This window comes from Staurois parvus, unplaced genomic scaffold, assembly GCF_062004578.1.
Source record: "Staurois parvus isolate SC_StPar_1 unplaced genomic scaffold, SC_StPar_1.0 ptg003331l, whole genome shotgun sequence".
Taxonomy (NCBI): domain Eukaryota; kingdom Metazoa; phylum Chordata; class Amphibia; order Anura; family Ranidae; genus Staurois; species Staurois parvus.
Genome location: NW_028321127.1, coordinates 1 through 25,000, shown reverse-complemented (window position 1 = coordinate 25,000; position 25,000 = coordinate 1). Strand labels below are relative to the sequence as shown.

General features: G+C 43.8%; 1 protein-coding gene across 1 annotated transcript in view; it reads right to left on the bottom strand.

Annotated features, from left to right (window-relative positions):
• The window catches only part of LOC149428310 (rho guanine nucleotide exchange factor 16-like), a gene marked incomplete at its 5' end in the record, with an annotated part of 28,538 nt that extends 3,543 nt beyond the window's left edge, over positions 1-24,995 (bottom strand). The window contains 9 exons of the mRNA XM_089667524.1: positions 152-253; positions 1,979-2,055; positions 4,658-4,864; positions 6,404-6,555; positions 8,236-8,328; positions 9,721-9,795; positions 12,249-12,378; positions 14,149-14,301; positions 24,880-24,995. Of these exons, the coding sequence (XP_089523650.1) occupies positions 152-253; positions 1,979-2,055; positions 4,658-4,864; positions 6,404-6,555; positions 8,236-8,328; positions 9,721-9,795; positions 12,249-12,378; positions 14,149-14,301; positions 24,880-24,995 (1,105 nt within the window). The remainder of the gene's footprint in view (positions 1-151; positions 254-1,978; positions 2,056-4,657; positions 4,865-6,403; positions 6,556-8,235; positions 8,329-9,720; positions 9,796-12,248; positions 12,379-14,148; positions 14,302-24,879) is intronic.
• Positions 24,996-25,000: the final 5 nt, after the last annotated feature.

The following is a 25,000-nucleotide window of genomic DNA, read 5'->3' as shown; positions in this document are numbered from 1 at the left end:
AAGCCACTGGATCAGCATGGACAGCCAGGGAAGGAGTATTGAAAGGAAGGGAGGCCAGCAACGGCAGCCTTCAAACCTCATTTCTACAGATCACCTTTAACTTCCCTTCAATCAATAATATTTTATGAATGGGGACAGCGATGTGTATTACCATCTTCTTCCTGAAGAACCAAAACGACGTCTGCTTGCTGCAGAGACACCTCGTCTGCCTGTTTTGCCATGTAGGCCTTTGTGATCTCCACCTGGCGCAATCCTAGAGAAGATGGAATTAGAATCTGAGAGACGATTCAGACAGAGTATCATCACAGCCTCCAACCTCTGTCCTCCGCAGATATCCGGGACACCTCCACTGGTCTAGGTCCAGGAAAAACTCTAAAAGGGAAACTATTGTCTACAGTTTGTATTCCTCAGTGAACAGTGGATGTGATCATCATGAACACTTGACCATCACATCAATATACTGTATGTATTGGACACCGGATTATCTGGCCACCTGAACATCACACCTATATGACCTTGTTGGAAGCTTGAACCTCACACCTTTATATGGCCTCATTGGACACCTGACCTTCACATCTATATGAACTTCTTGGACACCAAACATCAAAGCTATATGGCTTTGCTGGACACCATTCATCACTCCTTAATGGCCTTTTTGGACACCTGACCTTCACACCTATGGCTTTGCTGGAGAACTGTCTATATGGCCTTGTTGGACACCTGATCATTACAACTATATGGCCTTGTTGGATGCCTCACACCTTTATATGACCTTGTTGGACACATGACCTTCACACCTGTATGACTTTGTTGGGACACCTGACCATCACAACTATATGGCTTTGCTGGACAACCATTCATCACTCCTATATGGTCTTGTTGAACACCTGACCTTCACACCTATGTGACCTTGTAAGAGACCTGACCATCACAGCTATGGCTGTGCTGGAGACCTGGTCATCATGCCTATATAAACTTGTTGAACACCTGACCATCACGTCTATATGACCTCGTTGGACACCTGCTTATCACGCCTATATGACCTTGTTGGACATCTGCTTATCATGCCTACAGTATATGACCTTGTTGTGGACATCTGACTATCACACCTATATGACCTTGTTGGACACCTAACCATCACATGCCTATATGACCTTGTTGGACACCTGCTCATCACGCCTATATGACCTCATTGGACACCTGCTCATCACACCTATATGACCTTGTTGGACACCTGCATATCACGCCTATATGACCTTGTTGGACATCTGCTTATCATGCCTACAGTATATGACCTTGTTGTGGACATCTGACTATCACACCTATATGACCTTGTTGGACACCTAACCATCACATGCCTATATGACCTTGTTGGACACCTGACCATCACATGCCTATATGACCTTGTTGGACACCTGCTCATCACGCCTATATGACCTTGTTGGACACCTGCTCATCACACCTATATGACCTTGTTGGACACCTGCTCATCACACCTATATGACCTTGTTGGACACCTGCTCATCACACCTATATGACCTTGTTGGACACCTGACCATCACACCTATATGACCTTGTTGGACACCTGACCATCACACCTATATGACCTTGTTGGACACCTGACCATCACACCTATATGACCTTGTTGGACACCTGCTCATCACACCTATATGACCTTGTTGGACACCTGCTCATCACACCTATATGACCTTGTTGGACACCTGCTCATCACACCTATATGACCTCCTTGGACACCTGACCATCACGCCTATATGACCTTGTTGGACACCTGACCATCACGCCTATATGACCTTGTTGGACACCTGACCATCACACCTATATGACCTCGTTGGACACCTGACCATCACACCTATATGACCTTGTTGGACACCTGACCATCACACCTATATGACCTTGTTGGACACTAACCTCTCCCTGCAAGCTTCCAGTAAGCAACCTGGTCCCCGTTTTCTCTTACCTCTAGTCTTGGACTTGCTATATCTCTTATTTTCTTCCCTGACCTCCAGCGCAGTGATCCATCGGGCCCGGTCACTCCTGCAAACAGATACAAGTATGAGTAAGTTTGTCCAAGTGTCGGGTGTCTTCCCTAAGTTCCAAATCACCAACCTGGAAAAAAAAGCATGCAGCACATGAAGAATGGATCACTGATTCGTATAATGACCGGTAGTACACAGGATATTCGAATCAGTGACTCAGAAATACTCCCAGTCACTTGAAAGCCAATTAGCTGATGCAAAAAAGGTTCTGGAGCTTTTTTTGTAGTTAGAAGTCGGGCAGATTGGTGCATTTTTTTAAGCATTTTTTTCCCATAGGAATGAACAGAAAAGTGCAATAATTAAATAAAAATAAATAATAATAAATGATACAATACATAAATAAATAATAATTATACATAAATAAAAATCATAAAAGGAAATAAATGAACCTTAATACTAACCCCTAACCTCGTCCCCCACTCCTAACCTAGCAAAATAAGTTAAAAAAAAAAAACCTAAATAATATTTAAAAAATGAATAAAAACGGATAAAATAGCAGAAAACCATAGTAACAAAATGATGAAACAGATGATAATTTCTCTAAGGGCTAATACCCCCCCCCCCCACCCCAAAAAACCGCCTAACTTCGTCCCCAACGCTTAACCTAGCAAAATAAATAATAAAAAATAAATACTAAAATAATAAGACTTAAAAAATAAATAAAAAACGGATGAAAAAGCTGAAGAACATAACAAATGATGAAAACGATGATAAATTTCTCTACTGGCTAATATAAAAAAAAAAAAATGCCAAAGTTCAAAAACACTTTACGCTGTACAAAACGCTCAAAAACACCCAAATGCCCCCAAAAATTCTTAAAAATGCATCGCTCAGGTGTGAATGCATCCTAGGTTCACGCCTGCATTTGTCGCAGAAAAGCACAGCAGTAGGGCAGCACAGTGGCTAAATGGTTAGCACTTTCGCCCGGCAGTACTGGGGTCGTTGGTTCAAATCCCAACTACCACCTGCCTGGAGTTTGCATGTTCTCCCTGTGCCTGCGTGGGTTTCCTCCGGGTACTCTAGTTTCCTCCCACACTCCAAAGACATGCTGGTAGGTTAATTGGCTCCTGTCTAAATTGGCCCTAGTATGAAAAAAAAAGAAATAAAAAACTGAACCTGAAATTGCACCTAATGAATGTGAATGTCTCAACATTTGCAATTTACTGCAGTGTGATTTCTTGTGTGACTTTTTCTGTAGTTTTGTTGCGACTTCACATACATAGAATACAATGGAAATCGTGAAACTTTTCAACAATTTCTTGCAATTTGCAGCACAAGTATCAAATTGCAGCGATTTTAAATTGCAGCGGCGTGATCGGTGACCGACACCCCGGTCACACTGGATGCGAATTGGCATGCGATTTGCATGCCAGGTGACTAACAAATCGCATGCTAAGTTGCACCTTACTGTCCGCAGTCACAGCGGTCATATCGGTGCGGTTCCGTCTTGGTCGGAGCCGCACAGATTTCTAAAGGAGTACACACGCTACTTTCGGTGCGATTTGCGTAGACCTCTGCGTCAGATGTCTTGCAAATCGCACCTGAAAATCGGCATTTTCCCCGATTTTGAAATCGCGTGACTTCACTGCAAGTCGCACGATTTCAAAGTCGGGCTTGATATAAAGGGCAACTCCAGCAATGAGTGACAGCGATCAGCCAGCCACACTGCAGCTGTGCCAATATCAAGCATGCCGCAGAATTAAAGTGGTGCTAAACCGAAAAGCAAATATTATATAGCAGCTTACCAAGCGACGGCTGCATTCGTTTTATTTTTTTATGGCTTTCTTTCATCCATTTTCATATGGTGATCTGGCCAGCAAGTCTTTTTTTTTTTTTTTTTTTTAACAGAACAAGCTGTCCTGCAGATGTGTCAGTTACAGGGATGAGACAAACCATTTACCACTGACAGGGATGCTTACAACGATCAGCTTTAATTTATGACAAAAACAAAAAAAAAAAAAACACCTGTTCACTGTTAACTGCAGTGTGAGATTGAGTTAAACTTCCGTTTGTTAGTGTATTTGCATCTGCTAGTTCAGGGGTGGGCAACTGTGGCCCTCCAGCTGTTGTAGAACTACAAGTCCCATGAGGCATTGCAAAACTGACAGTTACAAGCATGACTCCCAAAGGCAGAGGCATGATGGGACTTGTAGTTCACCAACAGCTGGAGGGCCACAGTTGCCCACCCCTGTGCTAGTCCATCTAATACTCCCCTCCCTCCAGACTGACAATGCTGCTGTCCAAAGGTGCCCCCTGTGCTCCTTCATCCAGAGTGGGGGGTGCTCTAACACAGGAGGTGTGTTATTGGCCAGACCACAAGGTGAACAGAGAGGGAAAAAGCCCCCACTAAAAAAAGAAAACGAATGCAGCCGCCACATCGAATTATTGGTAAGCTGCAATATATTACATTTTTGGGGGTTTAATACCGCTTTCAAGTTAACACGGCTGTGCAACTTTCTTCCTGCGAGGAGGGTGTTCCGGCATCACCAGCAGGCGTATTCCAGGATCCCCAGATTACACAGAGAAGGGAATGGGGTGAGCTGGGGCACGTTTAAGTCCATCCGCTGCCATTACCCAGAACTTCTCCAGCAAATACTCACAGCGTGTCTGTTCCCAGCACATATGGCTCCTGCCGCCCCTCGCTGGATTTCCTCATGGCTATCTGGAACACATAGGGCCCAGCCGGACTTCGGTTTCCAAGGGTCCCCGACTTTGCTAAGGGAGACATCACACCCTCTCCATCATCCATCATTTCAATGGCGTACTGATCTGTCGTCACATAATCCGTCACCAGATAGCTGTCCTCGCTGGGGGTTAGAGGATGATAAAACAAATTGTTACTCCAAATGGATCAGAGGTACAGGACCTGAAAAACTCCACCAAGAACTGTTCTGTTTGGGCCTACAACAGTCACCTAACATCACCGCTCGGGTCTACAACGGTCACCCAACATCACTTCTCGGGTCTACAACGGTCACCCAACATCACCGCTTGGGTATACAATGGCCACCCAACATCACTTCTCGGGTCTACAACAGCCACCCAACATCACTTCTCGGGTCTACAACAGCCACCCAACATCACTTCTCGGGTCTACAACAGCCACCCAACATCACTTCTCGGGTCTACAACAGCCACCCAACATCACCGCTCGGGTCTACAACAGCCACCCAACATCACCGCTCGGGTCTACAACAGCCACCCAACATCACCGCTCGGGTCTACAACAGCCACCCAACATCACCGCTCGGGTCTACAACGGTCACCCAACATCACCGCTCGGGTCTACAACGGTCACCCAACATCACCGCTTGGGTATACAACGGCCACCCAACATGACGACTCGAGTCTACAACAACAGTTACCCAACATCACCGCTCAGGTCTACAACAGCCACCCAACATCACCGCTCGGGTCTATAACAGTCACCCAACATGACTGCATTACAGTTTTTGAAAAGCCTTTAAAAACAAAACCAAACAAAAAAACAAAAAACCCCACCCCACTGCCCACTCTGCCACTACCACCCCACCACCCCACTACCCACTCCACCACTACCACCCCACCACCCCACTACCCACTCCACCACTACCACCCCACTACCCACTCCTCCACCACCGCATACCATCACCACCCACTCTGCCAAAACCACTACTTAACATCCTACCACCACTTACCACCACCCACTTCTCCACCACCACATACCACCACTCATGCTACTAAACCAAATACTTACCACCCCACCACCGCTACTTACCACCAGCCCCCACCACCACTACTACTTCCCACCACCCACTCTGCCACCACTACCATCACTACTTACCACCACCCCACCCATTATCACCACCCACCACCATTGCCACCAGTACTTACCACCACCCCACCACCCAACCCTCCATCACCACCATCCCACTACCCACTCCTCCATCACCACATACCACTACTTACCACCACCCACACCACCAAACCCAATACTTACCACCCCACCCCGACTACTTATCACCACCCTCCACCTCCACTACTACTTCCCACCACCCACTCCGCCACCATCACTACTTACCACCACCCCACCCATTATCGGAGCTGGTAAGTGGGGTTCCCAATCTTGCTGTACCCCAACTGGCTGCACAACGTGGACATCATTGGGAGCAATGCTTACCATTCAATGATTGTCAGTAATGGTCCATAAGCTGTTGAAAGCTCTGCCAGGTTCTAGGGGCCAAGATAGGGCGCGCCCCACAACAAGACAGCGAATAGCTGGGTGCTCAGGCCCACCTGTCGCACCGCCACATATATGCATGAAGCGGTCACAAAGGGGTTAAAGTATAAATGTTCTGTTCAGTTACCTCTTCTTCTTCGTAATGATGAGGACATCGTTAAATAGGAAGAGGTAGTAGTAAGGCCTTCCGAAGCCTTTGCGGAAGATTCCGGATTCTTCCACCAGGATGAGTTCACCTCTCTTCAGGAGCCAGCGGGAGGCGGAGATCAGAGGGAAGGGCTGAGTTCGGGGAAAGAAAAAAAATTTCCTTTTTTTTTTAAGAATAAACACAGTATAGGCCAACAAGCTTATATGGGCGGAGCCAGCCAATGACATTGACCAATCAGAAATCGTTCCCAAACTTCTCCGCCTGTGCGGAGGACAATTAAACAGTTGTCATGGGGGATGGCAGTTTATACATTTGCTACAAAAAGCATTCCCTTCATTTTCTATCCTTATGATCCAACGGGAAGTGAGAGGAACAAAACTGGGGGAAATCCCTTATTATAGAGCTGGAACACGCAACCCCAACTGGAAGAAAGTTCCCCTCTGCTCCTCCTTCGGTGACAACTGTGAGGAGTTTCCAATTACTTTCTGCTCCAGTGACAACGGTCACCAAATCAGGAGAGTCAATCTCCCAAGTGGTGAACACAGACAGCAATTCAAACCTGGGGGTACAAGGCAGAGGAGAACACCAAACGCAGAATGTAGAAAGTGCAGCCTCCCATCATAGAAAAGCCAACGTGTTTCGGAGGTTCAACGGGTCATCCAGGTAACGGAATAATATTTCATAACATGACCCTTCCAAATTTTATATATATATATATATATATATATATATATATATATATATATATATATATATATATATATATATATATATAAATAAAATTATTATTTTATTATTATACAGGATTTATGGCGCCAACAGTTTGCTCAGCGCTTTACAATATAACGGGAGACAATACAGCAACAATACAGTTCAATACAAGAAGGATAGGAGGGCCCTGATCCTTGGAGCTTACAATCTAAGAGGGAGGGGCTCGTGGTACAAAAGGTAGTAACTGTGGGGGATGGACTGGTTGGAAGAGTAGAAGATTCCATTATTAGCTGAGGACAGGATAGGCTTCCCTGAAGAGAGAGGTTTTCAGAGATCGCCTAAAAGTGAGCAGAGTAGGCGATAGTCTAATAAATTAGGTAGAGAGTTCCAGAGGATGGGGGAAGCTCTGGAGAAGTCCTGGAGACGAGCATGGGAGGAGGAGACGAGGGAGCTAGAGAGTAGGAGGTCTTGCGAGGAGCGGAGAGTACAGTTTGGGCGATATTTAGAGACAAGATTGGTGATGTAATTTGGGGCAGAGTTATAAATGGTTTTATACGTTATTATTAATGTTTTGAATTTTATCCATTGGGCAATGGAAAGCCAGTGGAGGGATTGGCAGAGAGGGGTGGAGGACACTGAGTGGAGGGATTGGCAGAGAGGGGTGGAGGACACTGAGTGGAGGCCAGTGGAGGGATTGGCAGAGAGGAATGGAGGACACTGAGTGGAGGCCAGTGGAGGGATTGGCAGAGAGGGATGGAGGACACTGAGTGGAGGGATTGGCAGAGAGGGGTGGAGGACACTGAGTGGAGGCCAGTGGAGGGATTGGCAGAGAGGGGTGGCAGATACAGAACGGTTAGTAAGGTGGATGAGTCTGGCAGCAGCATTCATGATAGACTGAAGAGGGGATAGCCTGCGATGAGGTTGGCCAATGAGGAGGGAGTTACAATAGTCAAGGCGAGATATAACCAGGGAGGGAATAAGTTGCTTAGTGGTTTCCGTGGTTAGGAACGGCCGTATCTTGGAGAATGTGGAGGTGAAGTATATTTTATGTATATACACACACACACACACATATATACATATAACATCTTTTTCCTTACCTTTATCTTCCCAAATTCCAGCTGGGTTTGCAGCGTGTACATCTGTTCTGTCCTCTCCATTTTCCGCGCCCCCTCGTTGCATTGCTTTACCAACTAGAAACAGAAGATTTAAAAAAAATCCACAAAAAATTACCCATTTGAGTCTGCTGGGAGAGATCTGATGATCTATCAGTGGTAGGGGAAACCTTTAGCCCGGGTTTACACTGATGCGGTGCGGAATTTGCAGCGTTTTCTGTGCGAATTCCGCACCGCATCAGAATCGCACCCCGTTCATGCCAATCACTGCGGGTGAGTATGTTAACCTCTGCACGCCGGCTGAACGCAAATGTGCAAACTCCTGGCCTCTGGGCCTAGACGCCGAGCGACCGCACATTTGCGTTCTATTAAAAAAGACCATATGTGCTGAGAGCGCTCCCAGCACACATGTCCGGTACTCACAGAAAGGTCCCAATCTCCTCTTTCGATCAGGACCTTTCCCGATCATGTGACCTTCTGAAACTCTTAAAGGGCCGGGAGGCGCCGGCGTGAAGGGGTTAACAACACCCCAAAATCGGTCTGCAAAACGCGGTGCGATGTGCAGAATCGGATCGCATAGGTGTGAATACCCATGCAATTCGATTCTAGTGTGGACCCAAAAAAGGGTCCTGCACCTTTTTGGTGCGGGTACAGTGCAAATAGAGAAATCCAAAATATACGGCTCCGATCGCACTGCACACAAATCGCGTGTGATATGTACAGGAATGCGGTGCAGTTTCTCTGCGAATCACATGCGATATACCGCTCCGCATATACGTGAACCCGGGCTTAGAGCAGGAGCGGACTGACAACTCATGGGGCCCCCCGGGCAATAGGGGGATCATGGGGCCCCTGTGTCCTTGCCCAAACTCAAAAAAGCCTATGAAAAAGGTACCAGGGGCATCTCATGGGGCCCCCTACTGACCCCGGGCCCTCGGAAAGTGCCCGAATTTCCAAATAGTCAGTTCGCCCCTGGGGCCCCCGGGCAATAGGGGATCATGGGGCCCCTGTGTCCTTGCCCAAACTCAAAAAAGCCTATGAAAAAGATACCAGGGGCATCTCATGGGGCCCCCTACTGACCCCGGGGCCCTCGGGCAGTGCCAGAGTTTCCAAATGGTCACTCCGCCCCTGGCTTAGAGTCATAATCTCCCAATGAATGGAATATCATACATGGGAATTTATTCACTAAAGGCAGACTGTGCACTTTGCAAGTGGTGCCACAGAGATTAGTAAATGAGGCGAAGCTTCACTTTGCAAAGAATACCCAATCACATACAAGGAAATTAAAAAAAAAAAAAGCAGCATTTTTGTTCTGCATTTGATTGGGTGATGAAAGTCAACAGAGCATCCCTGTCATTTACTAAGCTCTGGAGCAACTGCACTTGCAAAGTGCAGAGTCTGTTTGCCTTCATGAAAAAGCTCCAATGTATACAGGATAGGATGCATTTACTAGACGGCTCAGAGACTTACCTTACTGATGGCTTTCAGTGCCCGGGTGTTGGCTTCATACTCTGGGGAGTACATGTCCGTCTTCTGGCAGATCGTCTACAGAATGGGACACAAAACACATTAAGATCTAAAAAGAAACTAAATTACATATCAAAAAGGACAAAAACATACATATTGGGGGTTATCTACTAAAACCGGTTCGAATTCTGGTGCAGCTCTGCATAGAAACCAATCAGCTTCCAGGTTTTATAGCGAAAGCTTCATCGAACAAGCAGAAGCTAGAAGCTGATTGGCTCCCATGCACAGCTGCACCAAATTCTAAGTGCTCCAATTTTAGTAAATCTCCCCCATAGGGACCATGGGAAAAAAAAAAAAAAATCAAATCGCTCTACAGAATTATGAGGCATTCATACAGACATCACAAATAATCCATCTATTTCGCCTGACATGTTTATTTCCTGGAATCAGCACCGCCACCAAGTGGCCATAACGTGGTATTTTGCCGATTGAAAGCAATGGGGGGGGGGGGGATTTACTCAACCACTTCCAGTCCGGACACTTTCCCCCCCTTCCAGTCCGGACGCTTTCCCCCCCTTCCAGTCCGGACGCTTTCCCCCCCTTCCAGTCCGGACGCTTTCCCCCCCTTCCAGTCCGGACGCTTTCCCCCCCTTCCAGTCCGGACGCTTTCCCCCCCTTCCAGTCCGGACGCTTTCCCCCCCTTCCAGTCCGGACGCTTTCACCCCCTTCCAGTCCGGACGCTTTCACCCCCTTCCAGTCCGGACGCTTTCACCCCCTTCCAGTCCGGACACTTTCCCCCCTTCCAGTCCGGACACTTTCCCCCCTTCCAGTCCGGACACTTTCCCCCCTTCCAGTCCGGACACTTTCCCCCCTTCCAGTCCGGACACTTTCCCCCCTTCCAGTCCAGGCCAATTTTCAGCTTTCAGCGCTATCACACTTTGAATGACAATTGCGCGGTCATGCAACACTGTACCCATATGAATTGTTTAGCATTTGTTTTGAGGCAGATAAAACTTTATTTTTGGTGGTATTTATTTACCACTGGGATTTGAGATTATATATATATATCTATCCAAACATTTTGAGAAAATAAAAAGGTGTTTTTCTTATAACATTTTGCAAATAAATCTTTCTTCATAAAACTTCGCCAAAATGTATTCAGTTATCTTTTTAATAAAAAAAAACAAAATAACCCAAGTGGCTCTGAGGAAGAGGCAAGTCCTCGAAACGCGTCAGGCTCTTGGATGTCTAAACTTCCTATTGCGGACTGTTACCCAGCGCGGTGTTGACCCAGCTGTTCTTTATGATGTGCCTTGACTTTATTGTCGTTTGTGAGTACAACACCTACTTTATTTGTTATTAAACATTTTTTATGGTAATGCACTAGGCCTGTGCGCCCTCTGTTTTGTCTTTCTTCACTGGGGGTAGGTAGGAGGGCACAGTACAGAGGGGGATCAGGAGGGCACAATACAGGGGGAAGGTAGAAGGGCACAGTACAGAGGGGGATCAGGAGGGCACAATACAGGGGGAAGGTAGAAGGGCACAGTACAGAGGGAGATCAGGAGGGCACAATACAGGGGGAAGGTAGAAGGGCACAGTACAGAGAGGGATCAGGAGGGCACAATACAGGGGGAAGGTAGAAGGGCACAGTACAGAGGGAGATCAGGAGGGCACAATACAGGGGGTAGGTAGAAGGGCACAATACAGGGGGAAGGTAGAAGGGCACAGTACAGAGGGAGATCAGGAGGGCACAATACAGGGGGTAGGTAGAAGGGCACAGTACAGAAGGGGATCAGGAGGGCACAATACAGGGGGAAGGTAGAAGGGCACAGTACAGAGAGGGATCAGGAGGGCACAATACAGGGGGAAGGTAGAAGGGCACAGTACAGAGGGAGATCAGGAGGGCACAATACAGGGGGTAGGTAGAAGGGCACAGTACAGAAGGGGATCAGGAGGGCACAATACAGGGGGAAGGTAGAAGGGCACAGTACAGAGAGGGATCAGGAGGGCACAATACAGGGGGAAGGTAGAAGGGCACAGTACAGAGAGGGATCAGGAGGGCACAATACAGGGGGAAGGTAGAAGGGCACAGTACAGAGAGGGATCAGGAGGGCACAATACAGGGGGAAGGTAGAAGGGCACAGTACAGAAGGGGATCAGGAGGGCACAATACAGGGGGAAGGTAGAAGGGCACAGTACAGAAGGGGATCAGGAGGGCACAATACAGGGGGTAGGTAGAAGGGCACAGTACAGAAGGGGATCAGGTGGGCACACCATTAACGGGGGGGGGGGGGGGGGGTCCAGAGGACACAGTAAAGGTTCTGGGACACTGCCCAGGACATGGCCAATTCAGGACAGCTTAATCTGGAACAGTTGGCAATTATGATATGATATAATGCAAATTATCATGGGGTCCCCATGCAGTCAGGGCCCCTGGGCAGTGCCCATGCATTAAGACAGCCCTGCCCACGGTGTACGTCATGCTGGACAATGGATGTAGCAGAAATTGGACCAGTTAATGCAGTACTCACATCCATCAGCAGAGGGAGCCGAGTGACCCTCTGCATGGGGAGGATGAGAAAAGAAATCATTGGCAGTCCTCCGCACTCCGGCTTCATCTGGATCTGGGTCAGCGTTTCCTTAAAGGCCACGTTCGTAGATCTGAAATGACAGAGATAGAAATGTAAAGTCCCCATCAGAACAGTGGACAGGTTTGGTGGGCAGCCTCTCCTTCTCTAAGCTACCTGCTGATCTAGGCTTAAGGCGGCTGAAGTGTAAAAATACATTCAACTGTAATATATTACACACACATTTTATTTTTTTTATTACATACACACAATTTTACATACCATACACACACACACACGTGATTTTGCGCAGCCCTGCCACCCTGTAGCAGTAGTTCTGCTATCAGGAAGAGGTTAAAAATGTTGGAAAACCCAGAAAACTACCTGCCGATCCTGCCAGAAATCCAGGGAGCTTCTAACTTCCTGTAGTTATCTGACAACGCTGCCTCTGCTGCACTGAAATCCCAAGCATGGTTGTCAGCTGCTGGACTACAGAACGCCTCCCTATTTTATGGAGGTAAGGAGAGGGAGGTGTTCTGTAGTGCCTTGGCAGGATCACTAGTTGACAAAGTAACAAACGCTCGGGGGAAAAAAAAAAATGTAGACAACACATCTGAAAACTGGTAAATGGTGTTAAATTAAAATGCAGTTTCGGGATCTATAGGGGATGGTATTCGCTCTCTGAGCTCGGAGACTTACCACCAGAGATCCTGTGACTCACTTCCCAGATCGATTTGCTGCAACAGGTCACTAGAGTTAATCTTTTTATATTTTGTTTTCCCTCACTCCCGCTTATCAACATAATTATTTTTTTAAATAAAAAAAACTTTCTATTTTCATGACATGCTTTATTTTAATTCCAGTGATGCCATTACTGGGTTTCTGTGCTTCTCTATGCATTACAGGCAGATCATGGCTGGTGGGAGAGTCCGGCACCCTGCCTCAGCACTACTCTTAAGAGCCATCATCCCTGATACAAACAGTGGGCTGGCTCCTGGGAGGAGTTATGCAAATGTCAACATGTCTTGCTGGGTGGATGTCAGTCTGGAGAAGTGGGCGTTCCTTGGCAGGCTGTATTTGCATGCAGACCACCCTAGGTAACGCCTACATGTGATGCAGAGCGTCTACGATTGACAGAACTGAATTCCAGTGAATGAAAGGGGCGGGCCAGAGAGTCAGGCTGGGGAGGAAAGAGCTAGCCGATACTGGGTGTCCTCAAATAGAGGCGGAGCTCTATCAGACTTTCTGCAGCTTCTAATGCACAACTGTGCAAGACTGAAGGGGAGGAGCCGGTACACCTGCGCAAGACTGGAGGGGAGGAGCCGGTACACCTGCGCAAGACTGGAGGGGAGGAGCCGGTACACCTGCGCAAGACTGGAGGGGAGGAGCCGGTACACCTGCGCAAGACTGGAGGGGAGGAGCCGGTACACCTGCGCAAGACTGGAGGGGAGGAGCCGGTACACCTGCGCAAGACTGGAGGGGAGGAGCCGGTACACCTGCGCAAGACTGGAGGGGAGGAGCCGGTACACCTGCGCAAGACTGGAGGGGAGGAGCCTGTATAACTGTCCAAGACTGAAGGGAAGGCCGGAGGTTGGGTCTAAGTGATGTAAAGGCTCCCTATCAATGATGTGGTGCACAGCCTTATGGGTAGAAGCAGTTATGGCGTTGAGGCTCCATCTGAACTTCATAAAAATGCATACGGAGTCAGATCATTCCACGTAATGTCATCTGTGCTGTGGACCAAGAATACCGGCCTCCACATTAGAAAATTAATTTGCCTCCAACTATTGGCTAAGTCACCTGGTGACCGATGGGGGGTGGGGACAGAGATCCAGAAAGGATCTAAGAGTGCCCCCCCACTTACAGCAGCCTCTGGAGGGTCCTCTGCTGGTAGACCTCGTTGGAGCAGTAGATGACGTACGGCTGGAAATGGTTCAGCGCATGGCTCTCCACAATGTCACTGATGTCGTGGATGAAGGGGTTGTCCTTGTGCCGCTTCTCCAGGTCATCAAAAAATCTGTAACAAAAAAAAGAGAAAAGATGACCCAGTGTTGCCTAATAGTAACAAAACTGCTACGGCGAGGTTGGGTCTTATCGTTCATGCCTTGAAGATGACCTAGAGTAACCTTTCCAGTTAAAAACATTTGCAACTCACTCATGAAAGGCAACCAGGAGAACATCTCAACCCCTTTCTGGAGCTCCAAAACTCCACATAAGAGGATGTCCAAACACTGACTTCCAGAAACCAAGTCCAAGGTTGGGACACCCTATAGTGCTGTTAGCTGCTGGTTACAAAGCGTGGTCATCATACTCAAGGTCCGATTGGTTGGCACAGGAGTCAGCGGGCCAACCTACAGCTTACAGCCAGAGCCAATACTTACCTATAAGTGTGCCGAGGGCTTAGCGGGTCCCTGGGCACAAAAGAAAACATTTACAGCTAGAGCAAGGGAATTCGAGTGAGTGTGCGTTGGGGGGGGGGGGGGGGGGGGTTGGGTTCTACCATGAAGAGACTCTCAATTTCCCTCAAAGTCTCATCTCCGATTCTGCAGTGACATCTGCCCAATTTATTTTTGCCGTCTAAATATCTATGGAGGGAATGCGACACTACCAGATATGCAGATAGAAAGACATAATGTTGTGTTAGGTAACCCTACTCTGTCCACTTTGTCCCATATAACAAAAGAAAAAAAAATTAATGGAAAAGTAAAAAAAGGAAAGCAAGAAAGGGAAAAGACAAGGGAAAAAAAAAGGAAAGAAAAGGAAAATAAGAAGGGAAAAAAACAAAACAAAACAAAAACAGGAAGGAATGAAAAAAAGGAAAATGAAAGGAAAGGAAGAGGGAAAGGAAAGAAAAAAACGGAAGGAAGGAGAAAGGGGAAAAGGAAGAAAAAAAAGGAAAGGTGACGGAAAAAGGGAAAGGAAGAGGAATAAAGGAAGAGGGATAGATTAAAAAGGAATGGAAAAATACAAGAAGGAATGAAAAAAGGAATGGAAAGGAAAAAACAAGGAAAATGAAAAGAAAAAACAGAAAAGGAAAGGAGGGGAAAAAAAAAATAAAGGAAAGAAGACGAAAAAAGGGAAGGAGACAGAAAAAGGGGAGGGGGAAAAAAAGCAAGAGAAAAGGAGACAAAAAAAGAGAAGGGAAAAAGGAAAGGAGGGGAAAAAGGGAAAAGGAAAGGAAAAATGAAATAGAAAAAGAGACAAAAAGGGAAAGGGAAAAGAAGAGGAATAAAGGAAGAAGAGGGATAAATTAAAAAGGAATGGAAAAATACAAGAAGCAATGAAAAAAAGGAATGGAAAGGAAAAAACAAGGAAAATGAAAGGAAAGAAAAAAGGAAGTGGGTAAGGAAAAAGAAAAAAAAGGAAATAGGAAAGGAAACAAAAAAGGAAAGGTGATGGAAAAAGGGAAAGGAGGAGGAATAAAGGAAGAGGGATAGATTAAAAAAGGAATGGAAAAATACAAGAAGGAATGAAAAAAGGAATGGAAAGGAAAAAACAAGGAAAATGAAAAGAAATAAAAGGAAGTCAGAAAGGAAAGGAAACAGAAAAGGAAAGGAGGGGAAAAAAAAATAAAGGAAAGAAGACGAAAAAAGGGAAGGAGACAGAAAAAGGGGAGGGGGAAAAAAAGCAAGAGAAAAGGAGACAAAAAAGAGAAGGGAAAAAGGAAAGGAGGGGAAAAAGGGAAAAGGAAAGGAAAAATGAAATAGAAAAAGAGACAAAAAGGGAAAGGGAAAAGAAGAGGAATAAAGGAAGAAGAGGGATAAATTAAAAAGGAATGGAAAAATACAAGAAGCAATGAAAAAAAGGAATGGAAAGGAAAAAACAAGGAAAATGAAAGGAAAGAAAAAAGGAAGTGGGTAAGGAAAAAGAAAAAAAAGGAAATAGGAAAGGAAACAAAAAAGGAAAGGTGATGGAAAAAGGGAAAGGAGGAGGAATAAAGGAAGAGGGATAGATTAAAAAGGAATGGAAAAATACAAGAAGGAATGAAAAAAGGAATGGAAAGGAAAAAACAAGGAAAATGAAAGGAAAGAAAAAAGGAAGTGGGTAAGGAAAAAGAAAAAAAGGAAATAGGAAAGGAAACAAAAAAGGAAAGGAGGGGGAGAAAAAAAAAACTAAATGAAAGGAGACGAAAAAAGGGGAGGGGAAAAAAAGGAAGAGGAAAGGAGACAGAAAAGAGAAGGGAAAAAAGGAAAGGGAGGGAAAAAAAAAAAAAATAGGGAAAAGGAAAGGAAAAATAAAATAGAAAAGGAGACAAAAAAGGTAAAGGAAGAGGGAAATGGAGAGGGAAAGAAGAAGAAAAAGATTAAGAAAAAAGGAAAAAATTAAAGAAAAATGGGAACAGGAAAAAAAAAAAAAGAAAGGAGGGGAGAATAATGGAAAAGGAAAAAGGAAAATAAACGGAAAAGAAAATAACGTAGAAAGGAAAATAAAATTAGAAGGAAAATAATAAAGAAATGTAAATTGGATAAACGATTAAAATATCTTGAATTGGTTTCTAGACATATGACAAGGGATCTCTTTCATTTTAAATCTTCTTTGCGGTTTAGTATGCGACGATCATACATGTACATGGAGGCAGCCATCTTTGCTCATCCCACGAAGGTCCCGTCTGCCGCTTGTACGTGGGCCGCACTGCTCCTCTCTCCATCACCCACCATAGACAGACTGAACACATCGACCCGTCTACCTGGCTGAAGTTTTATCTCGGCAGTTTTTGATCAGAGTAATTGCGGTGAAATTCAACCGGCCAGTAGAAAGAGAGCCTTCGTATTCATGGATGCAGTTCAATCATGCAAATATGATACAGCAAGAATATAAAACACAAACAAAAATAAAATAATATTCTGTAATGAAGGCTGAGAGGAGAAGCTGTAGAATGTCACTCTGGAAACAGGACAAAGTCAAATCTGCATTTCCTGTGTTGTGGGTTTCGTCTTGGTGGGGCTCCAGTCCAGATCCAGTGAAGACATGTGTGAGGAAGTGGTTAGAGAATGTAAATTCCCAGTCCTCCTCCCTGGACAGCAGCCCGAGGGGAAGAGAGAGGAACTAGTCCGCAGCTTGGGCCTGTCCCCCCCCGCCCCGCTGAGGATGGGACCCCACTCAGCACAAGACACAATCCACTGGTCAGGACAAGATGGGATTTCCCAACAAAATGGACGATGACCCCGGAGGTCGCAGTTCTGTGGAGGAAGAAATGTGACCCAAACTAAGAGCAACCAGCAATGTACTAACAAACGTCGGGCTGCAGGATATGGCTGCGCAATCTTTAAACGTATTCCAGATAGCGAGCATACTGCGAGGGGCGGGGGGGGGGGGGGGTCAACCAGTTGTGAGCAGCATTCAAAAACGGCAGAGCCCATGGGAGAAAAACTAGACACAAGATTAAAAAGGATGCCCACTGGGTGAGAACCGACCCCCAAGGCACAAGAACCGAGTGCAAAGAACTAGAACTGACCCCTAGAGATAAGAACCGAGCGCAAAGGGGCAAAAAAACGAGCACAAAAGTGACAAGAACTGACCTCTAGGGACAGGAACCGAACGCAAAAGGGACAAAAAAGGAAGCGCAAGAAGCAAAAAACAAGCGCAAAAGGGACAATAACTGACCTCTAGGGACAAAAACGGAGCGCAATGAGCAAGAAATGACCCCTAGGGACAAGAACCAGGCGCAAAGGGCCAAAAAATGAGCACAAAAGTGACAAGAACTGACCTCTAGGGACATAAAATGAGCGCAAAAGGGACAATAAAAAAAAGGAAGTGCAAGGAGCAAAAAAAAAATCGAGCTAAAAAAAAAAAAAAAAAAAAGGGACAAGAACCAAGTGCAAAGGGACAAAAGCCAAGCACAAAGAGCAAGAACTGACCCCCTAGAGATAAGAACTGAGCGCAAAGGGACAAAAACTGACCTCTAGGGACAAAAACGGAGCACAAGGAACAAGAACCGACCCCCTAGGGACAAGAACAAAGCGCCAAGAATGAAGCACAAAAAAGGGACAAAAACTGACCCCTACGGACAAGAACCGAGCACAAAAAAGGTACAGGAAACTGAGCACAAAAGGCACAAGAACGGAGTGCAAAATGGACAGGAAACCAAGCGCAAAAGGCACAAGAACCAAGCACAAGAACCGAGCACAAAAAAGGTACAGGAAACTGAGCACAAAAGGCACAAGAACGGAGTGCAAAATGGACAGGAAACCAAGCGCAAAAGGCACAAGAACCAAGCACAAGAACCAAGAGCAAAAAAGGTACAGGAAACTGAACGCAAAAGGCACAAGAACCAAGCGCAAAAAAAGGACAGGAAACTGAGCGCAAAAGGCAGAAGAACCGAGCACAAGGACCGAGCACCAAAAGGGACAGGAAACCAAGTACAAAAAGGACAAGAACTGAGCACAAGAACCAAGCACAAAATGCACAAAGAACCGAGCTCAAAAGGTGCAAGTACCAAGTGCAAAAGGGATAAGAACCAAGCACAAGAAACGAGCGCAAAGGGACAAGAACCGAGCACAAGAAACGTGCGCAAAGGGACAAGAACCGAGCACAAAAAGGTACAGGAAACAACGCAAACAACAAGAAGTGAGCGCAAGAAGAGCGCAAAAGGGACAGGAAACGAGCACAAGAACCGAGCGCAAAGGACATAAACTGAGCCCACGGACTGAAAACCGAAGCTACAGAACAAACACGGAGTTCCCCGCTCCAGGCCTCTGAATGATCCAGTACAGTATTTCAGAGACACGCTGGGATCACCGATTCTTGCCGAGGTTTCTGCTTGGGACAATCGATCGTTCCATATCCAGTCCAATTATAGACGGGAATAACTAACATTCACAGAAGCCATCATCAGATCCCGACTCGCATTACCGATGAGTGAAGGAAAGTATCGCACAAATCGCTCAGAGCGATTTGGGGGGAATTTTCAGCGATGACCGGATTGTTCCCAGATCATAAAGTGCATCCGGAGCCTCCACACTGCGGATACACGATTGCACAATATCGCATGCCGAGAGAAGCAGAGAGGGGCCTCCTCACCCCCAGCCACAAATCCATCCACATCATAAATCAATGGAGAGGATTGTGTCCAGTGCGACACTCGGCGATAATGTCTACCACCTGAGACCGTGAGACCGAGGGGGGGGGGGGAGGGGACGCCAAGAACACACCTGAGATGGGGGGCGCCAAGAACACGCCTGAGACCGGGGGGGCTCCAAGAACACGCCTGAGACCGGGGGGGGGCGCCAAGAACACGCCTGAGACCGGGGGGGGGCGCCAAGAACACGCCTGAGACCGGGGGGGGGCGCCAAGAACACGCCTGAGACCGGGGGGGGGCGCCAAGAACACGCCTGAGACCGGGGGGGGGGCGCCAAGAACACGCCTGAGACCGGGGGGGGGCGCCAAGAACACGCCTGAGACCGGGGGGGGGGCGCCAAGAACACGCCTGAGACCGGGGGGGGGGCGCCAAGAACACGCCTGAGACCGGGGGGGGCGCCAAGAACACATCTGAGACCGGGGGGGAGCCAAGAACACATCTGAGACCGGGGGGGCGCCAAGAACACATCTGAGACCGGGGGGGCGCCAAGAACACGCCTGAGAACCGGGGGGGGGCGCCAAGAACACACCTGAGACCGGGGGGGCGCCAAGAACACACCTGAGACCGGGGGGGCGCCAAGAACACGCCGGATTGTTACTTTGGTTTTTAATGCGATTTGATCATTTTAAAATCGCATAAGTCCCATCCTATTGTCCACAATAGAAGCCAGGGGTGGACTGACAACTCATGGGGCCCCCGGGCAATAGGGGATCATGGGGCCCCTGTGTCTTTGCCCAAACTCAAAAAAGCCTATGTAAAAGGTACCAGGGGCATCTCATGGGGCCCCCTACTGCCCCCGGGCCCTCGGGCAGTGCCCAAGTTTCCAAATGGTCAGTCCTCCCCTGATAGAAGCGGTCACATTGGTGCGATTCCGACTCAATAGGAGTCGCACCAATTTGAAAAGCACTGCCTGCACCACCTTTTCCAAATTTAGGTGCGACTTTAGACAAATTTAGACAGCTCTGCATGAAGTCGCACAAACGTCTTACCACAAAGTCGCACGATTTCAAAGTCGGGCTTGATGTGACCGGGGTGCAAGAGTTACACGAATCAAAAAATGTCCCAGATGTACAGCGATGGCTCCAAATCGCAGGCGAGGCCTATTAAGGGTTAATTGGGCCTAGCGAGCCCGCCCCTCCCTGGCCAGAGAATGAAGAGGTTTACTTTTACCCTCCTAATTCTTTCATTGTGTGATGGGGCCCCCTCCGGACTCCTGACCCCCCCCCCCCCCCCAGGGGCCCGGCCTTTACTGGGCCGGGCCCTGCTTGGGAAGGAACCAGCTGTCTGGATTCCATTATCACCGACCAAGAGAGATTTCCCTGCGACTGCGCATATGCGTGAAACCTACGCTGATCGCTGGAATGTTCGATCGCAAATGTGTCCAATATTTAAAGGGGAACTCCAACCAACCTGGTGAAGAAAAACCTACATTGAAAGTAGGATCCCAGCCAAAAAAAACAAAAATCAATAAAAATGAAACGGCCCTTTAAAGTCAGCCATACACGGATCGAATTCCCAAAGAATTTTCTTTCGAAAATCTTTTCTAAGCAATTTCATTCGAATTTCGCACCATTAGCGGGGCCGCAGCAGCAACCGATTTTCGTGCAATCATCGAATTTGAGTGACTGGGCATATTGGAAATTTTTTTTAAAAAAAGAAGAATTTTCTAAAATCAGTGATGGGAGAATTGCGGGAGAAATTGAAAAGAAATGAGCTGCGACCTGGAAAGAAAAGAAAATTCTCGGCCACAAAAATCCTTTTCTGCAGCAACGCGAGGTGAAATGAAAGGCTCGGTTGGTCGAATTTCGAAATCAATGGTGGTGCCACCGGATTACAAAAATGCACTAAATTTCTAAGTTTTCAAAAGAAAATTTGTTGGGAATTCGATCCGTGTATGGCCTGCATTAGTCACATCCAGGGTGGACTGACCATTTGGAAAAACTCGGGCACTGCCCGAGGGCCCAGGGTCAGTAGGGGGCCCCATGAGATGCCCCTGGTACCTTTTTCATAGGCTTTTTTGAGTTTGGGCAAGGACACAGGGGCCCCATGATCCCCTATTGCCCGGGGGCCCCATGAGTTGTCAGTCCGCCCCTGAGCACGGCCCAGAAACCATAGTGCGCATATTGTTTTTGGGGTTTTATTTTGTTTTTAATTCTGCCACTGACACGGATATTAAAAAAAGAAAAAAGTGCTTAAAACAAAAACAAAAACAAAAAAAAAAACACACACAAACACAACCCTGACCCTTACCTTGACTTTGGACCCTGACCAAAACACTAACGCAGACCTAGATCAAACCTTCATCTAGGTATTTTTTAAATAATTTTGAATTGATTCACTTGCCCTCCTGAGGATTTGCCCCCCCACCTCCTTCCTGACCAGCCATTTTGTTGCGTTACAGAACTGCGTTACTTTAACGGACAATTGCGCAGTCATGCAATATCGCACCCAAATCAAATTTACGTCCTTTTTTCCCCCCACAAAAAGAGCTTTATTTCGGTGGTATTTTATCGCCTCTGCATTTTTTTTTTTTTTAAAGTGCAAAAAATAAATATTTTTGACTTTTTTGGTATAAAACATGTCCAATAATAAAAAAAAAATAAACAAAAAAAATCTAACTTTCGTCATAAATTTAGGCCAAAATGTATTCTGCTTCGTGTCATTGCTAAAAAAAATCCCAATCTCCTAGATTGTAAGCTCCCAGGATCAGGGTCCTCCTATCCCTCTTGTATTGAACTGTATTGTTGCTGTATTGTCTCCCATTATATTGTAAAGTGCTGAGCAAACTGTTGGTGCCATAAATCCTGTATAATAATAATAATATATAAATCCTGTATAATAATAATAATAATAATAATATATAAATCCTGTATAATAATAATAATAATAATAATAATAATAATAATAGATATATAAATCCTGTATAATAATAATAATAATAATAAATAAATCCTGTATAATAATAACAATATATAAATCCTGTATAATAATAATAATATATAAATCCTGTATAATAATAATAATAATAATAATAATAATAATAATAATATATAAATCCTGTTTAATAATAATAATAATAATATATAAATCCTGTATTATAATAATAATATATAGATCCTGTATAATAATAATATATAAATCCTGTATAATAATATATAAATCCTGTATAATAATAATAATAATAATAATAATATATAAATCCTGTATAATAATAATAAAATAATAATATATAAATCCTGTATAATATATAAATCCTGTATAATAATAATAATAATAATAATAATATTAATAAATAAATCCTGTATAATAATATATAAATCCTGTATAATAATAATAATAATATTAATAAATAAATCCTGTATAATAATATATAAATCCTGTATAATAATAACAATATATAAATCCTGTATAATAATAATAATAATATATAAATCCTGTATAATAATAATAATAATAATAATAATAATAATAATATATAAATCCTGTATAATAATAATAATAATAATAATAGATATATAAATCCTGTATAATAATAATAATAATAAATAAATCCTGTATAATAATAACAATATATAAATCCTGTATAATAATAATAATATATAAATCCTGTATAATAATAATAATAATAATAATAATAATAATAATATATAAATCCTGTTTAATAATAATAATAATAATAATATATAAATCCTGTATTATAATAATAATATATAGATCCTGTATAATAATAATATATAAATCCTGTATAATAATATATAAATCCTGTATAATAATAATAATAATAATATATAAATCCTGTATAATAATAATAAAATAATAATATATAAATCCTGTATAATAATATATAAATCCTGTATAATAATAATAATAATAATATTAATAAATAAATCCTGTATAATAATATATAAATCCTGTATAATAATAATAATAATAATATTAATAAATAAATCCTGTATAATAATATATAAATCCTGTATAATAATAACAATATATAAATCCTGTATAATAATAATAATAATAATATTAATAAATAAATCCTGTATAATAATATATAAATCCTGTATAATAATATATAAATCCTGTATAATAATAACAATATATAAATCCTGTATAATAATAATAATAATAATATATAAATCCTGTATAATAATAATATATAAATCCTGTATAATAATAATAATAATAATATATAAATCCTGTTTAATAATAATAATAATAATATATAAATCCTGTATAATAATATATAAATCCTGTATTATAATAATAATATATAGATCCTGTATAATAATATATAAATCCTGTATAATAATAATAATAATATATAAATCCTGTATAATAATATATAAATCCTGTATAATAATAATAATATATAAATCCTGTATAATAATATATAAATCCTGTATAATAATAATAATAATATTAATAAATAAATCCTGTATAATATATAAATCCTGTATAATAATAATAATAATAATAACAAATAAATCCTGTATAATATATAAATCCTGTATAATAATATATAAATCCTGTATAATAATAATAATAATAAAAAATAAATCCTGTATAATAAGAATATATAAATCCTGTATAATAATAAATCCTGTATAATAAAAATATATAGATCCTGTATAATAATAATAATAATATATAAATCCTGTACAATGTTAATAAATCCTGTATAATAATAATATAAAAATCCTGTATAATAATAATAATATATAGATCCTGTATAATAATAATATATAAATCCTGTATAATAATAATAATAATAAATAAATCCTGTATAATAATATATAAATCCTGTATAATAATAATAAAAAATAAATCCTGTATAATAAAAATATATAGATCATGTATAATAATAATATTATATAAATCCTGTATAATAATAATAAATAATAATATATAAATCCTGTATAATAATAATAATAATATGTGCAAATTAATTGGTTTATGTGGAAGTTATAGCGTCAACAAATGGGGGTATAGATACTGGAATTTTTTAAATTTATTTTTTTCTAACTAGCGGCAATCAGCGACTTATAGCGGGACCATGGCAGACATTCTGACACTGGGGGGGAACTGACTTGGTGTCACTGACATCCCCAGTGACACCAATACAGTGATCAGTGCTAAAAAAAAAAAGTGGAAGCAGTGTCACGGTACTAATGGCACTGGGCAGGAGGGGTTAACGTGGGGCGAGCAAAGGGTAACCTGTGTGCTGGGAGTGTTTTACTAGGGGGTGGGGTGTTGGTGCTTCACCTGGTTTCAGTCCATCATTCCTATTGGCCCTCAGCAGGGGCGGACTGACAACTCACGGGGCCCCCGGGCAATAGGAAATCATGGGGCCCCTGAGTCCTTGCCCACACTCAAACCACACCCAAAAAAGCCTATGAAAGGTATCAGGGGCATCTCATGGGGCCCCCTACTGACCCCGGGCCCTCGGGCAGTGCCTGAGTGCTCGAATGGGGCCCTCAGTAAAGCTGAGAAGCCAAGCAGCAATGAGGGAGGGATTACCTCTTACTGACTTCCAGTATTTCGGCGATGTTGGAGAAGAGGTGGTGGTGGTCCGTCCCATTGATGGTCTGTTTTAGTTCATCGGATTTCTTGAAGAGACGGACGAGGATGTCCAAGCTGT